The sequence below is a fragment of the Amblyomma maculatum genome, chromosome 1 (assembly GCF_055883805.1).
Source record: "Amblyomma maculatum isolate TAMU_Amacu chromosome 1, ASM5588380v1, whole genome shotgun sequence".
NCBI classification, from domain to species: Eukaryota; Metazoa; Arthropoda; class Arachnida; order Ixodida; family Ixodidae; genus Amblyomma; species Amblyomma maculatum.
Window position 1 is genome coordinate 190,726,521 of NC_139344.1, and position 19,842 is coordinate 190,746,362.

Sequence of the window (19,842 nt, forward strand, 5' to 3'; positions counted from 1 at the left end):
ATCGCTGAAGCGGCACAAACAGCATAGCCCTCTCTTTACTTTTTAAGAGTCACTCATGAATCCACCCCTACCACATGGTTGTGTACATTATGTACTCGGGCTATGCTGTGGGAGCTTTCGAATGCGGATATTTTGAAAATGGTGTAGCGCATCGGGCCATTCGAAACGAGGAAAGCATGTCGAGGGCTTTCCAAAATGGGAAAACGCAGCTGTACAATCGGCACGGAGCATTTGCATTTGTGACGGGGCTTCTCACATCGGATGCTCATGGGTGCCACCCGCTGTTTCCACATAATTTAGGTTGTAGGTGACTCCCCGCACATGTCTATGACATCGGCAACGGTTTCGCATGGCCTCGTGTAACATTTGTTTCAAACCCTTTTAAAAATGAAACAAGGGCCATCTATGGAAACGCTGAAAATTTAGATCCCTTTTGGGTGATAGAAACACAATTCCTGGAAAGCCGTCAATACTTTTAGCCAGCAGCGGCAAACAGCAACTGGAAGTAGTTCATTTTGTGGAATAGCGCAAACTAGACAAAAAGACACAAGAGGGAGAAGACGACACAGGCGTTTCTCCTTCTTCTGCCCTTTGTCTAGTTCGCGCTATTCCACAAAATGAACTACTTTCAACTCGCCCAATACAGCGCACTGTTAAAGCAACTGGAATTTCTTTTTTATTAAATCTCAGTTCAGTTCAGTCGTTCAGTCGTGTCCGACTCTTCGTAACCCCATGGACCATGTCACGCCACGCTTTCCGGTCTCTCACTATCTTCCTAACATCACATAACTTCATCTGCAGCGCCTCGAGGATGCCATCTAACCATCGCGTTCGCTGCCTACCTCTTCTCCGGCGACCCTCAACCTTTCCCAACATCAAATCTTTCTCCAGCGACTCCTCTCTTCTCATCAGATGACCAAAGTAGCTGAGCTTTAACTTTAGAATTTGACCCTCCAATGAGTCAGGGTTTATGGTCGACAATATCGACTGATTTGATCTTCTGGCCGTCTAAGGAACTCTCAAGAGTCTCCGCCAGCACCACAATTCAAACGCGTCAATTCTTCGGCGGTCAGCCTTCTTCACAGTCCAACTCTCGCATCCATACATCACCACTGGAAAGACCATAGCACGAGTTTTACCGACCTTGGTTGGCAGACTAATGTCTCTGCTCTTTACTAGGCGGTCAAGGCTAACCATGGCTCTCTTTCCCAGAAGCAGGCGTCTTCTAATTTCATGGCTGCAGTCTCCTTCCGGCGTAATCTTGGAGCACAAGAAGAGAAAATTTGTCACAGCTTCCACTTCTTGTCCCTTGATGCTCCAGGACTTGATAGGGCAAGATGCCATGATCTTTGTCTTTTTATTGTTCAGTTTAAGCCCAAACTTCTCACTCTCTTCTTGTACGCGCATCAGAAGTCTCTTGAGTCCACTTCACTTTCTGCCATTAAAGTGGCATCATCCGCATATCTAAGATTGTTGATACGTTTTCCAGCAATCTTCACTCCAGCTAAAGACTCGTCCAGACCGGCGTTCCTCATGATGCACTCTGTATATAGGTTAAACACTTGTGTAGAAATACGAAAAGGAGAATTGACCACAATTTGAATTTCCTCAACACGAATCCCCACCTCAGGCTGTATAGGGTTGTTAGTCAATGCATCCGTATTCACATAGCCGAGTGGCTTGACGCTATATATGAATGGCGCTGGTAAAAATTGGCCGAGTTTCAACTCCCCTCAAACCGAGTGAGACGTGCGAATGCACTATTTGGAATGGCTTTGCTTGACGCTTTAGCATTGACTATTTGGCACACAGTTTGGTGGAGTGTTAAAGGTCTTTATTGGGTGGTATACAAATGGAGGTAAGCACGTATACAGTCTGTTCGAATCCCGAGACCCTTGTCTAGCAGATGAAATCTATAAATAGTAGGCGGGATGATATGACACCACCCTCAACCCAGCACAAAAGAGTGTTGCGTCACAATTTCGATATGAAATAGATGAATCTGGTGCCACATGGAGTTTCGTTCGTGATGCGAGCAAATGGCGCGCCGAGGCGGTAGACGGGATGGGCACTGTCATAGGGGTGTCTGTTGCGCATGCCGCCATCACACTCGCTGCTTCGATGGCTCCACAGCGGCTGACGTCATAGTTGCCATGGCAACCAGCGAGACACAAGCAAGATTTGTTCGGCTGTGACGGTCGTATTGAGTGGTTTTGCACTAACAATGGTTCTCGGTTCAAACCGTCGCTGCAGCCGTGCAGTTCGATAAATAAAAGCGAAAACAAGATATTGGTTTATGCGATTTTAACGTCCCAAAGTGACTCAGGCTATGGGAGCCGCTTTGGGGCGTTAAAACCGCATAAGACAATTTTTTTTTGCTTTTCTTTTTTCAAACTGCACAGCTGCAGCAAAGGTTTGAAAAAAAAAAGCAAATACAAAAGAAGAGCTTTTAGTTTCTTGCCATGCGCCACGGGTTGGCAGAGCAGGTGAACCAGAGCACTGTCCCCAATTTCTTTTAACGATCGTAGTAACGAGCGCTGGCAGCTCCTGCGGGTTTTGACTGAACCTATCGCAAACGTGGTGGTGGTGGTGATGATGATGATGATGATCATCATCATCATCAGCCTGACTGTACCCACTGCAGGGTGAAGGCCTCTCGCATATTTCCCCACTTGACCCTGTTCTGTGCTAGCTGCATCCACTTGACCCCTGCGAACTTCTTAACCTCATCCGCCCAACTAACTTTCTGCCGCCCCCTGCTACACTTTCCTTACCTTGGAATCCAGTTTGTTACCCTAAGCGACCATCGGTTGTCCTCTCTTCGCACTACATGTCCTGCCCATGTCCATTTCTTCTACTTAATTTCCACTAGAATGTCGGTAACTTGAGTTATTTCTCTGACCCACTCTGCACGCTTTCTATCTCTTAATGTTACCCCTACCATTTTTCGTTCCAAAGCCCTCTGGGTTGTCCTCAACTTAAGTAGAAATTAAAACTACGAAATCAGGTAATTACGCTCAGAAATATGGCCTTTGATAGTAAACTGGGAGAAAGAGGCTCTTGCGGCCTGGCTGACAGGTTTCATGCATACCTCTGCCCATTTTAGCCCATGCGCACTGTAATCTAGAGGCTGGCAACGTTGGCAGCGTTATCTGGACCGACGTCCAGCTTTCCTGCCTGTGACAGCAAAGATCGAAGACCATAAACCTAATGGTGCAAAATGTTTAAACAAAAACTTAGTGGGTATTTAACAAATGTATTCAAATAAGCGTTAAGAAATAAAATCTCTATCTAAGCTACACGCACTAAGGACACTAAAGGTTATATTTGTCTGAAACAAGTGCTCTGATGGCTCTCTTTTGATGGCAGTGACGAGACTGGGTGATCTCTGTTTGACAACTTCGGCTGGGGATCCAGTATAATTAGCTGTAAAATAACACGGTTCGATAACAAGGTGAGAGCGAGGAACCATTCGTCGTGAGTGGCTGAACTCGAGGTCGATGAGGGAACTAAAAACATCATCCAGGAAAGGAGAAAAAGAAAAGAGTCTGCAAGGCAGTCTCGAGAACCAAGATAGCACCCCGCAGCGAACGCTAAGAAGAAAAAAAAAATGAAAGAAAAAGTTTAACTCAGGAGCGATTGAGAGGGTGGGCGGCAGGAGAGTATAAGGAAGAATGTCGAGAGCTTGTTATATATGCCGGAACGGGACATCGCAAGGGGCCGCGCACCGCTACAGCGAGCAGCGAATAAGCAAAGTGGGCACGAGAAGAGCGAAGCGCGCGCATGAGCGATCGATGTTAACAAAGAACGCATTAGATAATTAAAACCGGGAACAGGCTTCTGCTTAATTCAGAGGTAGCTAATCAAAACAGCGCAAGACTAACCGGCCCTTTTTAATCTTCCGCGCCCATTAAGAAAAGTGTCTGCGCGCACTCCGAGGAGCGCGGCCGCCTCTCTGGCTGCGGACCATTTGACAGCAGCGGGACGACGTCGAGTTCGCGCTGTTCCCTTTCAGCGGAGGAGACGACCCCACTTGCCTGGCCGATCGCATGCTGCTCCCCCCACGCGTGCAGTAACACGGGGAATCACGAAAAAAAAAAAAAAAAAAGGTTCAGCTTCAAATGCACGAGGGATATGGGGTCGGAAAAAGTGCACTCCTTAACAAAGGTAGCTTGGTGATCGAACAGGAGACTTCGATGCATGGAGGAATGCATTGCTGCTTGGCCGCGACGCCACTGCACAGTTAAACAAGGCTCAGTAGCCGCTGGCTCTTTTTGAGCTAGTCTCCTTCACTCTCACCCCCCTTCCTTCGCTAAACAGTTTGCACAAATAAATTCGGTTTTTAGGTATGCATTATTGTGTAAAATTTTGAACATTGCATTTTCTTTTTATATAAAAAAAAAAGGTAATGTAAATAAACTTTGTCATTCCGCGGGACGGCATGAGACAGACCGTTTCAGGCGGTGGAGACATAGGAAGCCGCTGGACTGCTTTTACAGTGTGTAATATTGACATACTTGAAAGGTCGAGCTTAGAGGCCTTTGCCTGTACGTGCGGTTTTTTCATTTGTATTTCGGTCTGTCAAACCACTTCCATCCAGGATTTTAGTTTGATTAACCCCTTGCCTTTCCTGTTTTCATATTAGCATCCCCCCCCCCCCCCTTCTCTCTCTCTTGAAGCGTCTCTAAAACAATTTTATTTTGTGCAACTTTTCACAAATTAGCAATGTCTGAGATGATTAGCGCCATAGGCTGCCGCTGAACAAGTATAATTTCGCATTCAGAGGCGTAGCCGTTCGTTGACGTAAAACGTAGATACTTGCGTATGACAAGCCTGTGCTAGGGCAGGGTAGCTGCTAGCATCTATGTTTTTTTGGCGCCTAGATTCAGTCCTGTGGATGTAAAATGATCTGGTTCACGAAATTTTTAAAAGCTGTGTAATCATCTCAGAACCATGATCTCAGGTCCACGGTGCCCAGGTCAAAGAAATATCACCGAGTTTTAATGTTTATTAAGCTCTCTTTGCTTCGTCAAAGCGAAGGTCGGGTGGTATCCACTCTTTCTGTAATAAAATAAAAAAAAAAATTAAAGAGCACTGCAGAGTCTGCATTGGAGCAATGCGAAATCACGGATGCTGCTGTTGGTTGCTTCTGGTTGCTTCTGGTTGCTTCTGGTTGCTTCTAGTTGCTTAATTCACTTTTTGTTTGCCCATTTTAGTCTTTAGTACTTTCAAATTGTGCGCCCATCGCCTCCTATGCCCTTTTTTCGGCTCTACTTCCGGCTGTGTGACGTCACATCCTTGACGTCATATCTACTACGACACCCCTTTCTCTGTTTCCGCTTTCACTTCCACTTTCCTCCTTTTCCCTTACGCGCGGTTCAGGTGTCCACGAAACAAGTGTGGCAGATACTGCGCCTTTCCTTTCCTGTAAACAAGTTTTTCTAATTAATTACCTAATTAACTTATTGACCTAATTATTTTTCGGCAACAACATTTCATCACTCTCTATCGATTTACACCACGAATTAACCTCTACCACTTCTCAATTACTCACAACTGCTGCGGACACGATTTTGTGGACACATTCTGCGGACACGGTCTGCGGACACTGCCTGCGGACACGATCTGCGGACACGGTCTGCGGACAGAAATCTGTGAACATAGCGAAGTAATGCTTTCGCTTTAATAAATACACGGCTTCTTGAAGTAACGATGATGACAAATCTAATCACATTACGGTGCAAGGTAAATAAGCGAATAAAAATATAGGTTTTATCGACGAAAAAAAAAAATGTAAAAGCATAAGCGCAATCTTGAACTTATACAAGTTATCGAGGCGCCTCAGTAGTGTGCAGGACCAAGAATGCTCTCTAGGTGTGGGCTTTGGTATCGAAGTCGTGTTTGAGGACGCAGCTTGGCATCCTTTGGACGTACTTTATTCCGTGACTAATGACAAGGGTACGCTTGCTTTTACTATGTAAGGTGAGCGCATAAAAAGGCGGGCGGGCCCTTCCAAGAGTAACGTGACAATTGTAGTTAAGAAGGTACGTTGGGAAACATGTTGTAAGAAACTTTAAAGTCACAAATCTGTATTAAAAGTTCTTAAGTTCCAATAACTCGGCTGAGAAAAATATCTTCATAGGATGAGCAACCTTTCGTAACACCAAAACATTTTTTTTCCACTATCAAACTAACATTTTTTTTTTCACTCTCAAACCAGTAGAACTTGCCATCGTTACGCTCCAGTTTCAACCGAAAGTATTCAATTTTCGATATGGCCATCACTTGGCTATGCGTTTATTATTTGACCCGGATTACAGCACTGGCGAAACTGAGATTTCTCGCCGCGGTGACGCACTGGTTAGGACGCTCGAATGCTGTAAACGAGGATGCGAGATCGAATCCCGGCTGCGGCGACCGCTTTTCGATGGAGGCGAAAAGCAAGGCGCCCGTGTGCTGTGCGATGTCAGTGCACGTTAAAGAACCCCAGGTGGTCGAAATTTCCGGAGTCCTTCACTACGACGTCTCTCACTGCCTGAGTCGCTTTGGGACGTTAAACTCCATAAACCAAACTAAAACTGGGATTTGTCATTCTAGACTATATACCGCCAATTTTTGTTGCGGCCAATTTGCAAGCATATAAAATAAAAATATGAAGAATATGAATGAAATTTGAAGACCTGATTGATTGCCTTCGTGAACGCTTACAGAAGCTGCCACCTAAACACAAAGATGTGTCACGCACTATATATTTGGTAGCCTTGAAGGGTTTTTCGAACGGTTTGAATTTTCCATTGCCATATATATATCCCTTGGCCCTCCCTGTCTTTCAGTTGTGAATATTTTTTTTTTAATAATAAGGAAACAATGATAAAACAGCAAAAATATAGCTGGTGGTTTAACTTTGGTTAAATCTGGAGGGAAGCCAAAGCTTCATGTACTTACACGGCTACGTACATTGCCAAGCTTGGATTAAACACATTGCGCGTTTCTCCAAACGTAAAGCCCGTTCTTCATCGGCCTCTTTGGCATGCCGCCTTTTCAGGGCCTCATTCCGACGCGCATTCTTCGAATTCCGACGCTCTACTACTGTAACATTGCATCTTGCCTGTACTCACCTATGGGGCTGAAACGTGGAGGCTAACGAAGAGAGTTCTACTTAAGTTGAGGACAACCCAGAGGGCTATGGAACGAAAAATGGTAGGGGTAACATTAAGAGATAGAAAGCGTGCAGAGTGGGTCAGAGAAACAACTCAAGTTACCGACATTCTAGTGGAAATTAAGAAGAAGAAATGGGCATGGGCAGGACATGTAGTGCGAAGAGAGGATAACCGATGGTCGCTGAGGGTAACTAACTGGATTCCAAGGGAAGGAAAGCGTAGCAGGGGGCGGCAGAAAGTTAGGTGGGCGGATGAGATTAAGAAGTTCGCAGGGGTCAAGTGGATGCAGCTAGCGCAGAACCGGGTTAAGTGGAGAAATATGGGAGAGGCCTTAGCCCTGCAGTGGGTATAATCAGGCTAATGATGATGATGATGACTACTGTAACAGGGTGTTTGTCCTCCTCCATCTCGCGCAGTGTTGTAACCTAGGCAGGAGCCCGGGGACTCCAATTTATACACGTATCGCCCCTCTACTTCAACGTCACACTGACGTCACCTCACGTGACTTTGACAGTGGTCACAGGTCATTTGATGGTTCACGTGACTTGGCCCAAAGTACATGGCGACCACCAGGCTTAACACAGAAGTTTGACCTTTAAATCTGGTGACCTCGACCTTTACAGTGGTCACGGCCCACTTGATGGCCTACGTGACTATGCTCCAAAGCCACATGGCGGCCACCATTCTTAACACAAAAGTTTGACATCTGAATCTCGTGACCTTGACCTTGAAAGAGGACACGGGCCACTTGATGGCCTACGTGACTATGCTCCAGTCACATGGCGACCACCAGGCTTAACCCAGAAGTTTGGCCTCTAATTATCGTGACCTTGACCGTCACCTTGACAGTGGTCACGGGCCACTTGGTGGCCTACGTGACTATGCTCCAGAGTCACATGTCGACCACCAGGCTTAAAAATATGTGTGCCACTTTCGACCACTAAAGTGCGATAAGGCGAATGCCTTTGCTTGAAACTTCACTGATTCCTGGTTTTACTGCATCTGCTTCTATAGGCTGTGTGGTGCGGCGTTCGAGGAAGCGCCAAATGAAAGGCGCCACACGGACGCCTGAATCAGTATGACAAGATAGCGTAAGCTACCAGCCAACATATAAAGCCCCGCTTTAACGAAGCCACATGAGCGTGTCTGCGTGGCCTAGGGATAACCTGAATGCAAGGGTCTTGGCAGACTGATTCTGATATAATCCTCCCATGGGAAAGGAGAGGCTCGAATTGGCAGCGCCTGCCAAACGATAGTGCCCTGTGATTGGTAGATACCTCTATGACGTCATCCCCACCTCAGCCAATCAGAGCGCCGCAAAAGCGTGACACTTTTGCTTACGACAACGATGAGCCATTAAAGGCCTTACAGATGTTTGACCTCTAAATCTCATAACCTTGACAGTGGTCACGGGCCACTTGGTGGCCTACGTGAGTGTGACTATGCGGCAAAGTCAACATCTCCCTCAAGGTGAAAACCGTGTATAACCGACGGTTCGATCAACCTATCGTAGTGAAGCTTTCGCTTCAAAACGTGGAAATAAAAGCCAACACTGCATTACGACTAAGCTAAGACGTCACAATAGGCATATAATATTGTTACGGATAGAGCCACGAAACCTCATGCGTGTTCGCTGAACGGCTTAATTGCCGTCTGTAGCAGATACGCTTGGTTATTATTTCTTTTAAATGAGCAAAAATAGGTTCGGGTTTTTTGTTCCTTCAGCAAAGGCGAACTGAATATCGACGAGCGCACAATTTTATACATCACTCACCCATGCTTTCCCACAGAAATCGTCCCGGATGGGGGCTCCAAACCTGGAAGGTTTAAACTGAATTTACGCTGGAGAAGAACGGTTCCGCCTGCGAAAATTGGCCCCGAAGATCAGATGACCCGGGAGAACTTGCCGTGAAAATTGCAGTAAAGTGCGTGGACATCAAAGTAACCTCGTAGTTGCCCCACAGTTGCACAAAAATGTGCACGGAGGGAAGACGCTGAGTACTTTGGCAAATTTGGTTCGTAAAAATAATTTTACGGCTCTTTTTGGGTATGCAGATGTTTTCCGATAGCAAAATGCGCATTTATTCCTGACAATTTGCGTACAAAAGCTTTCCCGATGCTCGAATCAAACTCGTGACAAGTACACTGAGAAATACTCCGTAATCACCGTCTCGACGTGAAGGGTGAAGCAGCTTATATTTTGTGGAATCTGCGCGCGAAAATCTTTGTTTGCACAGTGCAGTTTATTTGCAAAGTCTACTGGTGGTCTGACGACCCCTCTATTTCAAATTTTTTCCATGTTCGCTGTTAAGGTTGTGCAGTGTCGTAGAGCTTTTACTACGTATATATGTCGTTTCACCTGGTCTGGCGCGTTGTGCGAAGTGTATGGCGCATAGGAACAAAGAATGCACTGAGTTCGGTGCACAAGAAATTCTGCCCCCAAAGAAACTTAGAAGTGTATAGGTCACGTATTGGACGGCTGTTGCCCCTGTCCTCGCAAAGATCACGTGTTTTTTTACCTTCAAATTTCACGCAAATGAAAATTTTATAGAATACTGTAAGGGCTTACCTGAATACTGCTACAACTTTTATCAGCTGGCTTTTCTGCCAGGCGATATCTGTATAGAAGCTTTTCTGTCAGACAATATTTTTTTCATAAATGAACCTGTCCGAGGTGACGCGACAAAAGAAAAACATTGCCTGACTAGGCCACGCCACCAGTAGGACAGAATTGATTCGAAACAAAAATACAAAACAAAGGAAACAGCAGAATAAGTACATGAACAGAAGCAATGTTACTTTTGCATAGTCAAAGATGGTGCACAGTTAGAGCATTAAGTTTATCAAAAATGTGGCATATATTACATTTATATATATAAAAACGTGATGTAGTCTTATTTTGGCGTAAGGAAGGTGTAGAGATTCCAACGTACGATTAATCATTCAAAATTTTTTTATTACCATTCTATATTTGCTAAGAGAAGATTATGTGCTATCATAATATTGGAGAGCTGATTTATTAATTAGGAATTTGCCATGCTAATTTCTGAAATACATAATTTGTTCGTGCATGCGGTCCAATTTCTTCGATCAATTCAGATCGAAGTTCATATGTGGTAGTCTTAGTTTGATACTTAAATATTAGCTCGCAGCTATGTTAAAATTGTAAGTTAACAATTGCCCGAATTGCCCGCTTTTCAGGAAAGAGAAGTGAATTTAGATATATTTCGTGTTGTTTTTAATCGCAGAAGGGAAGAGTATAGCTTACACGGGAACGCACAAGTGGTTAACACATTTGTTGTTTTATTGTGGTTGAGAGACGATATCACAATTTATTGCACATACCTACAGCTCGGGAGAGATCAAAACGAAGCTCATTTGCAAGTGGGTTCCAAAATAGATTTTCTTGAAAGAAAAAACCGAGTAAACGAATTTCCGAACACTGTTCGTGCTGAGTGTTTTCGAAGTCTAATTTGAGGTTACAGGAAGCGTTTATACATTTTTGTCATGAAAAGTGTGTGTTTCGTCTTGAGTATATTAACTGCGCGCCCTATTTGTTTTTAGCAAATTTCTTAAACCTGATAGCCAGTGATCAGCCTTTCTTTCAAGATTATAGAGGTCAATATAAGAAAATAAAGGCTTTGGATGATCGGCATGAATACAAAATTAAATTGTTACTTACTTCTATGTATAATTTAGTATAATTTAGGTACAAAATAAATAGTACCGGTACTATATAGAGCCCTCCCGAACACCACATTTATATATTTTTTTTATTCATGCAGCTGCTTCATTTATAACTGTAATTGAGCTTTAGAGGATAGATAGTTGTTAATTAAATTTAATGTTATACCACAGATTCTGTAGAATGGAAGTTTTAACAATATGTCATGGTGGGCTACGCCAAGTGCTTCTTACAACCCAGAAAAATTCCCGAGGTGTGTGCTTTTTATTAGACTATTTTTAGAATCTTTTCCTTTATTGATATGCTCGCCGCTTCTCCTGATCTAACTTTTCTAAAACCTAATTGCTCGTTTCCGTGGTCTTTTGCATGGTTGAAAAACTGACGCGTCGTTTGTTAGTAATCTGCTAAGGTATCTTTTTGAATACAGGAAGTACTGATATGGGCTTATACGTCGTGCGTTCGTTTACAAGGCCAGCCATATGGAGAACGGTTATTCGTGCCTGTTTCATGTGCTTGGGGAAAACACTTGTAGCTGAAACAGATTGCTTACGTGGGACAGTGGGGAACCGGCAACTTAACCTACAGCCTTCAATAGCTTCGATTTAATTTTGTTTGTTCCTGGTGTACAACCATTTTCCAGACCTAGATTATGACATAATATATCCTGACAGCTGGGGAAATACACTGGGCTAATAGTATTAGTTGGAATCGACTGCTCACATGCTATTTTATTTGTTGCTTCCCTGCATGATATAACTAAGATAAAGTAGTCATTTAACGTACCTGCTATTTCAGCGCTAGTTTATTTAATTATTTACATTACCCCTCAGGGTCAAAGGCATTACAGAGGGGGAGTGGTAAATACACAAAAATGAAGAGAGTACAGTATGTACATGAATGTCAAATAGCACCTGAGTATACATTGATAGCTAGAGCTACGCGGAATTGCTCATAGTTAGTAATGCCAACAATTTCTGCGGGAAGGTGGTTCCAGTCTCGTGAGGTTCGCGGCAGGAAAGATTGCGAGAAGCATATCGTGTTACATGATAAAATTCCTACTTTGTGCTGATGGTCAATGCGATGGGGCACATAAATTGGACGGGGAATGAGGCGATCACGAAGAGCGGGATGATGGTACAACTTGTGGAACAGGGTGATGCGGAAAACTTTTCTGTGCGATGTCAGTAGTGGGAGGCACAAATTAGTCTTCATTTGAGTTAAGACATCATTTTAGTGCAGAACATTATTAGTCTAAAAACTCTGTGATAGTACCTCTCTAACAGTTCGCCATACTAACTTCATGCCGGTAGACCTATCCACATAATGTTTGAATATTCGCATCTTGATGTTCTAATGTTAGCATTTATCTTGTTCGTAACTCTCTTAAACACACACAAAAAAGTTCTTTTCTTTCTATGTGTGAATAAAATTTTGAAATAGCCTGTTGTTTCTTTGACTTGCATAACTCTCGAAAGATCCAAGGCTTCCGCGCGTTTTCATATTTTACCCATCTCTGAAGTGGGAAAAAGCTTTCGTACACAGCCAATTATCAACAAAGAAAAGCATCATAAGCTATATTAGCACCCGTTCTTTTGAAATTAATTTCTAGCTCTGATTTGAGAGAAGACCCTTCAATATCCTATTTTCTTTTCTTAGAGAGTATTGCCGGGTTAGAACTGCGCCAGTATTCATATGTGGCCGTTCTTGAAGCCAAATTATGTAATAAATCGGCAAATGCTCCCTTAAATTATACACTAATGTACCTGGATTTACAGCGTCTGAGGCGAAGCCTGTGATACGGAGGTCTAATATGTCCTGAGAGGTGGAAGTATATTTCTGTTTGGCTTATCAGGGTAGAACGAGAGAGAAAAGATGGCTGCACATTGTGAGAGAGAACTGCGTGAACAAAGGTTGAGGGGGAGGCTCAGTTCGCAAGTCAAGCCAACCTTTCGGCAAGGGGACAATTGTCTTCATCTGGGCCCAGACGAAGAAGAGGCCCCTTGTCGAAACGTTGGCTTCACTTGTGAACGGAGGCTTCCCCATCACGAGAATATGTCAGCACGTGGAATGACCGCCTGTGGCTATAATACGAATACTTCGTAGCTATATCGCCGCAAGAATATTTTAAAGAGAGTAAAAAAGTAGCCAGTACGACCACCAGCAAAAAAGTTTCTTTTCTTTTACAAGTGGCATGTTGCCTGCTAAACCACGGTTGAGAGAAAAAAGCTTCTTCGTCCCGTGGTCCGTGGAATGCTTCATTTGCCTTAAAGCGAAAGCTATAGACGGTATTTTTCTTGAATGTTGGAATACAGTATTTTTCTGGGATATTTAGCAGCGGACTTTAAAATAATGACCTGACAATTTCACCGTATGGTGCACGGTTCCTGCCTGTCCATAATCTAGAGAATATGTCATACGACTTAATCATGTTGCTTTACCTTCACAGTATCAAAAACGAGAATGGCTGCGAGACAAACTGACGTGGATGCTCACTAAGCGAAGAGGTATTTCATAGAAAGTGGCACTTACCTGAAAGCAAGCCGCAGTGCCCAAAGTGAGAAACTTGAATGGATGACAGTTTCAATCGAGCTGGCCAACCTAAAGCGTTTTTGAAATACATTGCAGCTTTACTCTTCGCTGGCGCAGTTCGTGGGATTTCACTCTAATTGATACTTTCATCCCAGTGTATTTTTCGTAGTGAACAGGAAATAAAAAAAAAAAAAAAGGAAAGCGGCAGCAGCTACGAGGTTCCGCACTCACTTGCCACGAGGTGGTTTCGAATCCCCTCCGCTCTAACGTTATTTTTTTTTTTTTTTTTCGTCCGAGTTCGGCAAAACGAAACATTCTTGGGTGGGTTTGACCGCGTAAAGTGATATTTTCGTTATAAAATACAGCGCTACATTTTGGGCTGCTTACGCTCATTATACCTTGAGCTAATAAGATCCCTCTCACTGCGAATGTCCACTGCGGTTTCACCACTTTGCTTCCTCAACACAACTTTTCCGTTGGCGTGCAAAGCATAAGCGTAACCATTCTGTTTAGCTCAATCATGAGTAGTATGCGGATGTGATATGTTCGCATATGAACAGGTTCTCTTCCTTCTTCAGCTTTCACCGTTTCGTCAGCCAAGACTCGCGGTCCTCTTGTCGCTTAAACCGAGCGATGATCCCTGTGTTTTTCCCTGCGTCGTGGGGGCAGCCTATGCACTGTCTTGATATCTTTGCCCGTCACAGAGGGGACATTCTGTTAATGTTGCTGCTTTATTTACCTTTTCCAACAAGTCCTCGTTTTCAGACAGATGAATAACATCCATTTGAAGATTTAAGCGGCGACAGATAGATTTAAGCGGCCAGTTAACGCAGCAAGTCGTGACAGGCTTCCAAATCGGCGCGGCCAGGGCACGGTTACGTAAGACAAGGCCGAGAGGAAGCTGCTACCGTGACTACAAACGGTAATCTGCTAAGGACTACAGCGGCCCAGCTTAGTACAAGTGGGTGCGTGAGAGACCACCCCAGTTTGGCGTAGTCGGCTTTCTGTTTCTATTCGCGGCACTCAGGATGGCCATTCAGTGGCGTGCGTGAGTGGGACCTTCTCCTTCGCACTGTGGCTGCCTGGAGAGCAGAAAATCGGAGGGGGATCTCTCTAGGCGCGCGTATAGCAATGATCAATACGGGCAGAAATGCGGTGCTGCTTACGAAGCGGCCCTCGAGGCGGGAGCCTTTTATTTCCAGCGCGGCCCTAGAGTGGCCGCGGGGAGCTCTCGGCCGGCGCAGAGCGCGTGGCGACGTCGAGGTGTCGCGCGCAGGCCCCTTTATAATCGAGGAAGGAAATGCCCGGTGCCCAGCGGCTCTTCTCCGGTTAAAGCGTCGCGTAGGCGTCCGCAGGGGGTGGGGGGGGGCGGCAGCGGCGGCGGCGTTCATTTATTAGGGGGCGCGGGACCGGGAATGAATGCGCGCCGGCGGGCCCCGTGGGGGAGCCGCGCTCTCCGGGGCCGTCGCCATGACGACGCGCGCCACTCGGTTTCTCTCGGGACGTATGCAAATTACTCGGGTGACAATTGGAGGGCTGCCGGACGGACGGACGGACAAACAGGCGGCCACAGCATGCCGCACCTTGCAGCTGGGACGCCGCAGTTCGCTCGAAGTAGGGGGGGGGGGGGGGGGGTAGAAGATAGAGACCCCTCCGCTCCCCCCCCCCCCCCCCTCCCCTCTCTCGCATGCTAACGCTCCGCAGCCCAAGTTGGTCGCAATGAAGACTTATGGTTCAGGTGAGCGGCTCGCGCGCCCGTCCCCGCGGACGCAACCGGCGGCGCGCGACCTCTCAGGGATCTGCCGCGTATCTTCATTAGCTGTCCCCGGTGGCGCGCAACGTCGCCTCGGATCATTCCGCGCCGGATCTCGGCTGCCGCACTTCGCACAGTACGCCCTCCTCGATCTGCTGGGGCGCCAGCGCCACCTGCCTTCGGCCCTAATCTTCCCTGGCACGAGCACGGGTGCGCCTAAGACGAGCAATGAATTGCACCGCTTGGTCTCTTCTGCCGACTCCGATCGGCGCCGGTTTGTTCCCCGCGCGTGCTCGGAGCATGGCATGCTCGCGCTCCGAACAGGCTTCGTCGCGTGCACCGAAAAGGTGGAAACGGATACTTGCGGCGAGCTTGCATACCCAGATATCTTAGACAAGCATGTCTTTTGAACGGGAAACTGTCCGTGAACGCAATTTTTTTTGCATGTCTTAGGATTGTTAGATTTGCAGCTCAACCTCCGATCTGAAAGGAGACTCAAGTTGGCGGATTGTTCAACTCGGCCACATCGTACGGTCTCGTCTCGTCGCGTCACACAACCTGACGACCAATCAGTGCTCGGTTATGTGACCTGCCAACTACCACCTGCCAGATGCATGGCCGTGATTTTTCGCTCTCAACGCCGACGCCAACAACGCCAATGCTGACGTCGCAGTTTCTGTGGAACGGTGCCTTTAACGCTGCCGTATTAAAGAATACATGGACGCTTTCGTACCGCTCTTACCAGTTGCATTGAAGACACACGTACTGACAACTTTCGTACGCAGACTGCCCGCCGACTGCTCAGATTAGTTGCAGAACCATGGTCACTTGGCAAAAACGAAGAAAGAAATAAAAAACCAACCAAACAAAACCGATATCTGATTACTTTATATACTGGAAGTGCGATAGCATCACAGGCTATTGGTGTCATTAGATCACATTTTGTATCATTCTTTCGTGGTTTTATTTGCGGACCTCTACACGTCTGTCTGCACCCAAGCAGGCATCTCTTCGGGTCATCTAGCTGGTGGCTAGATATCTTCCCAGAATACGTCTAGAAGGGGCGACATGAACGCAATACTGATACATCGAAGCGTATATACAATCAATCCCGGATACATCTAACCAAGATATATCGAATTATTGCTTATATCGAACTATTACAATGTCCCCTTGAAAGTCCCACGCAAACGCACATGAGTGGTGTTCGCGTCTATCGAATTCGCCTTTAGTGGGACGTTTGACATATCCAACTGCGCGCTGGGTTCCTGTAAGGAATGCTTCTCCTAATGACGTCCACACAATCATTTTTATCGCTCGGAGCCGAGTCGACTACGTAGCCTTGGGCACCTTTCATCTGTTGGCAACGCTAACGCTATAAAAGTGCTTGATGCGATGAACGTCGAGTCCGCTTGAAGATTGCCTTCAGTTTGACGTGCTTCTTCTTAACACGACACTGCTGTCATGCAAAGAAGCCGCATTCAAAACACCGATTGTTATGCGGTGAAGCCAGCCTTGTTGACATAAGCTTGCGGTGGCTCTCGCGTGGCCTGCTTCGCTGCTGAAGGAGACGAAGAAATCAACTGCACCCTATTTGAACTGGGTTATTATAACGTATATAGTGTGCTATAACAGAAGCAAACCTTTTTATAATCAACAATGGCTTTTCCTAAAGCATCGTCCCCATAAGCTTTGATGTGAACCCTAGCGACGTTTGTGCCACGTAACGCGAGACGTAAGGTGCGAGCAGCGCGAGCTCCTATTTTCAACTGCTGGCGCGAGGTGAACTTCGACGAGCGGGTGCACGCCTGTGCCCCTCGCGGGTCGCCGAACCCGTGAGGCTGCCAGTATGCCGGCTTGCAGCCTATCGTTGCAGGAAGCATGCCGCTGGCATGTGCACACCGCATTCGCGCTTCTGGGTTACAGAGGAGCTCATCTCTGGACATACTTTGCAGATCGGATTATCAATATATCGAACTTTTTTCGCAATCTCCTTTGCGTTCGATATATCCGGGATCGACTGGTTGCCGTATCTCATGTCTGGAAACGTCATTTCTGGTCAGGTGATGTCACTTCCCTCCACTCAGTCACCTAATCTTATGACAGGCAATGAATATGCATTTTTCTCCGATGAGCCTTCTAATCCTATCGCATTAAAACTTCGGGCTGTCTCCCGCCGTCGAAACCTAGGTGGATGGGGGACGTCAGTGGGAGAGCGCTGGCGGAGCTGCCCCTGCGTAGTCGCTTTATTTCATGTGCCATGGCGACGGGCAGCTCTGGCACGAGGCATGAAAAGGAAAAAGTTTCGCCTTTCCTCATTAAAGTCTGAGCTGCGGCCACGCGGAAAAGGAGTAAGGTTATGGAGGTGACAAAGAAACGTCAGATGTCTTGGACAAAGTAAGGAGCTCAGTGAGCGCCCACGACCAAAGCTGTCGGTGGGCCATGCGCTGGCTTCCTTGTAGCCCTCGGGACGCTATGAAAAGTTGAAAATTACTATGAAGGGCAGTTCCCCTTCTCTCTGTCAGGAGCTTCGGAACGCCACGAAGCCCACGCGGGCTCCGTTGCATCTTTTTCTTGGCGGAAACTGCACTATATCGGGTGTACTTTGTAGCTTGCGAATATAGATTTTGGTTCGCGTTAATTGGGTTTAACGTCCTAAAGCGGCTCACGCTAGGAGAGATGCTGTATTGGAGGGCACTGGATAATTTCATTACCGGTTGTTCTCTGACGAGCATTTCATTGCACAGTGAACAGACTCCTTGCGTTTCACCTCCATCGAAACGCAGTATAGCAGTTCTTTTGGCCATATGCATTCAGCGCATCTGAGCCACTACAGCACGAACTAGGGCGAAGACGTTCGGAGCCCGCGAAATGCCGGTGGCGCTTCGCGCAGAGTGGCCCCTGCTCGGCATACCACGCCGTCCCCCCGATTGCGACGCGTGCTTCTCAACATGTATGTCCTCGATATGCGCGCGTGGTGCATGCATGCGTTCTGCGGGAGCACAGGCTCTCGGGACCCGGGAGAGCACTGAGGCCGCGGCCGTCCCGAGTCCGGAAAGCGCTCTGCGAGCTGCCGAAAAGCATGACTTACCGCGGCTGCAGTCGACGTTTCGATGCAGCAGCAGACCGTGCAGGCTGTCGACCGCCAGTCCGCAGCCGTCGCAACGGAACGGGGGCCTGTCGTCGTCCTCGCCGACTGTCCGAGAAACCTCACACGGAGCCTCTGGCCCCTGGTCCAAGCCTGGGATAGAACAAAGGAAGACGAATACAAGAAGCTATAGAGTCCTGCGTCTCCTTCAGGCAGTGCCCTCGACGACAGTGCCACGGCGTCTATATCGAAGCATAATATGTTAAACCAGCGTCTAGCTTCCGTATTTCATCGGAACCGCAATGCGAAAAAAATGTGGAAAACTATGGCGCAACAGGTGAGACCTGACACAACGCAAACTCATGACCACCAACATTCGGGCAGAGCGCTGCTCACTTTTTTCGGTGTGTATTGGCTGTTTCGAAAATCCTGCACCGATAGGCATAGCGCATTGCGAAATGATTCCTCCTCCGTAAAATTAGTATCATTGTTTGCCTTCTATCGATAGCGCATATATATATATATATATATATATATATATATATATATATATATATATATATATATATATATATATATATATATATATATATATATATATATATATATATATATATATATATATATATATATATATGTATATATAACAGCTGCTACCTGGGGATGTCAGTGTTGACAATGCAAAAAAGTGACGGCCAAGAAGTATGTCGAGTACTGAACTGACCAAGGGCGAAGAGCAGACAGCATGGATCGGGACAACAAATTTTGAGGCACAGCCATAGATAAACTGCTTCATAACGTCAAACGGGAAAATAAGAGGGGTGAAGAGCCGTTCGGCTTCATGAAGAAATGGATTCAAGCAAAGGGGGCGAGAGTTCAGTGCGAGAAATTTTGTTTTACCTCAAACCTCTCTTTTTATCTGCCAACAAATTAAAAAAAAAATGTACATGCTCCATGAACGCGGGAGATGCTGCAGTCCTTCATCATCATCAGCCTGACTATACCCACTGCAGAGCGAAGGCCCCTCCCGTATTCCTCCAATTAATCCGGTGCTGTGCTAGCTGCATCCACTTGACCCCTGCGAACTTCTTAACCTCATCCGCCCACCTAATTTTCTGCCGCCGCCTGCTACGCTTTCCTTCCCTTGGAATCCAGTTTGTTACCGACCATCGGTTATCCTCTCTTCGCACTAAATGTCCTGCCCATACCCATTTCTTCTCCTTGATTTCCACTGGAATGTCAATAAATTGAGTTATTTCTCTGGCCCACTGTGCACGCTTCCTAAGTATTAACGTTACCCTTGCCACTTTTCGTTCCATAGTCCTCTGTGTTGTCCTCAACTTAAGTAGAACTCTCTTGGTTAGCCTCCACGTTTCAGCCCCATAGGTGAGTACAGGTAAGATGCGACTGTTGCATACTTTCCTCTTTAGCGATACTGGTAAGCTGCTAGTCATAATCTGCGAGTGCTTGCCAAATGCGCTCCATCCCAATCTTATTCTTCTTGTTATTTTCTTTTCGTGGTCCGGATCTGCGGTTACTACCTCTCCTAAGTAGACATATTCGCCTACTACTTCCAGTGCTTCGCTACCTAACGTAAACTGTTGTTCCGTCCCGAGGCTGTTGAACA

At 46.3% G+C, this 19,842-nt stretch overlaps 1 protein-coding gene across 1 annotated transcript in view; it reads right to left on the bottom strand.

The window, feature by feature from the left end:
- L (zinc finger protein Lobe) overlaps window positions 1–19,842 on the bottom strand; it is a 172,723-nt gene that overhangs the window by 120,346 nt on the left and 32,535 nt on the right. Inside the window, exon 3 of the mRNA XM_084589930.1 lies at window positions 18,219–18,368. Coding sequence (XP_084446056.1) covers window positions 18,219–18,368 — 150 coding nt within the window. The remainder of the gene's footprint in view (window positions 1–18,218; window positions 18,369–19,842) is intronic.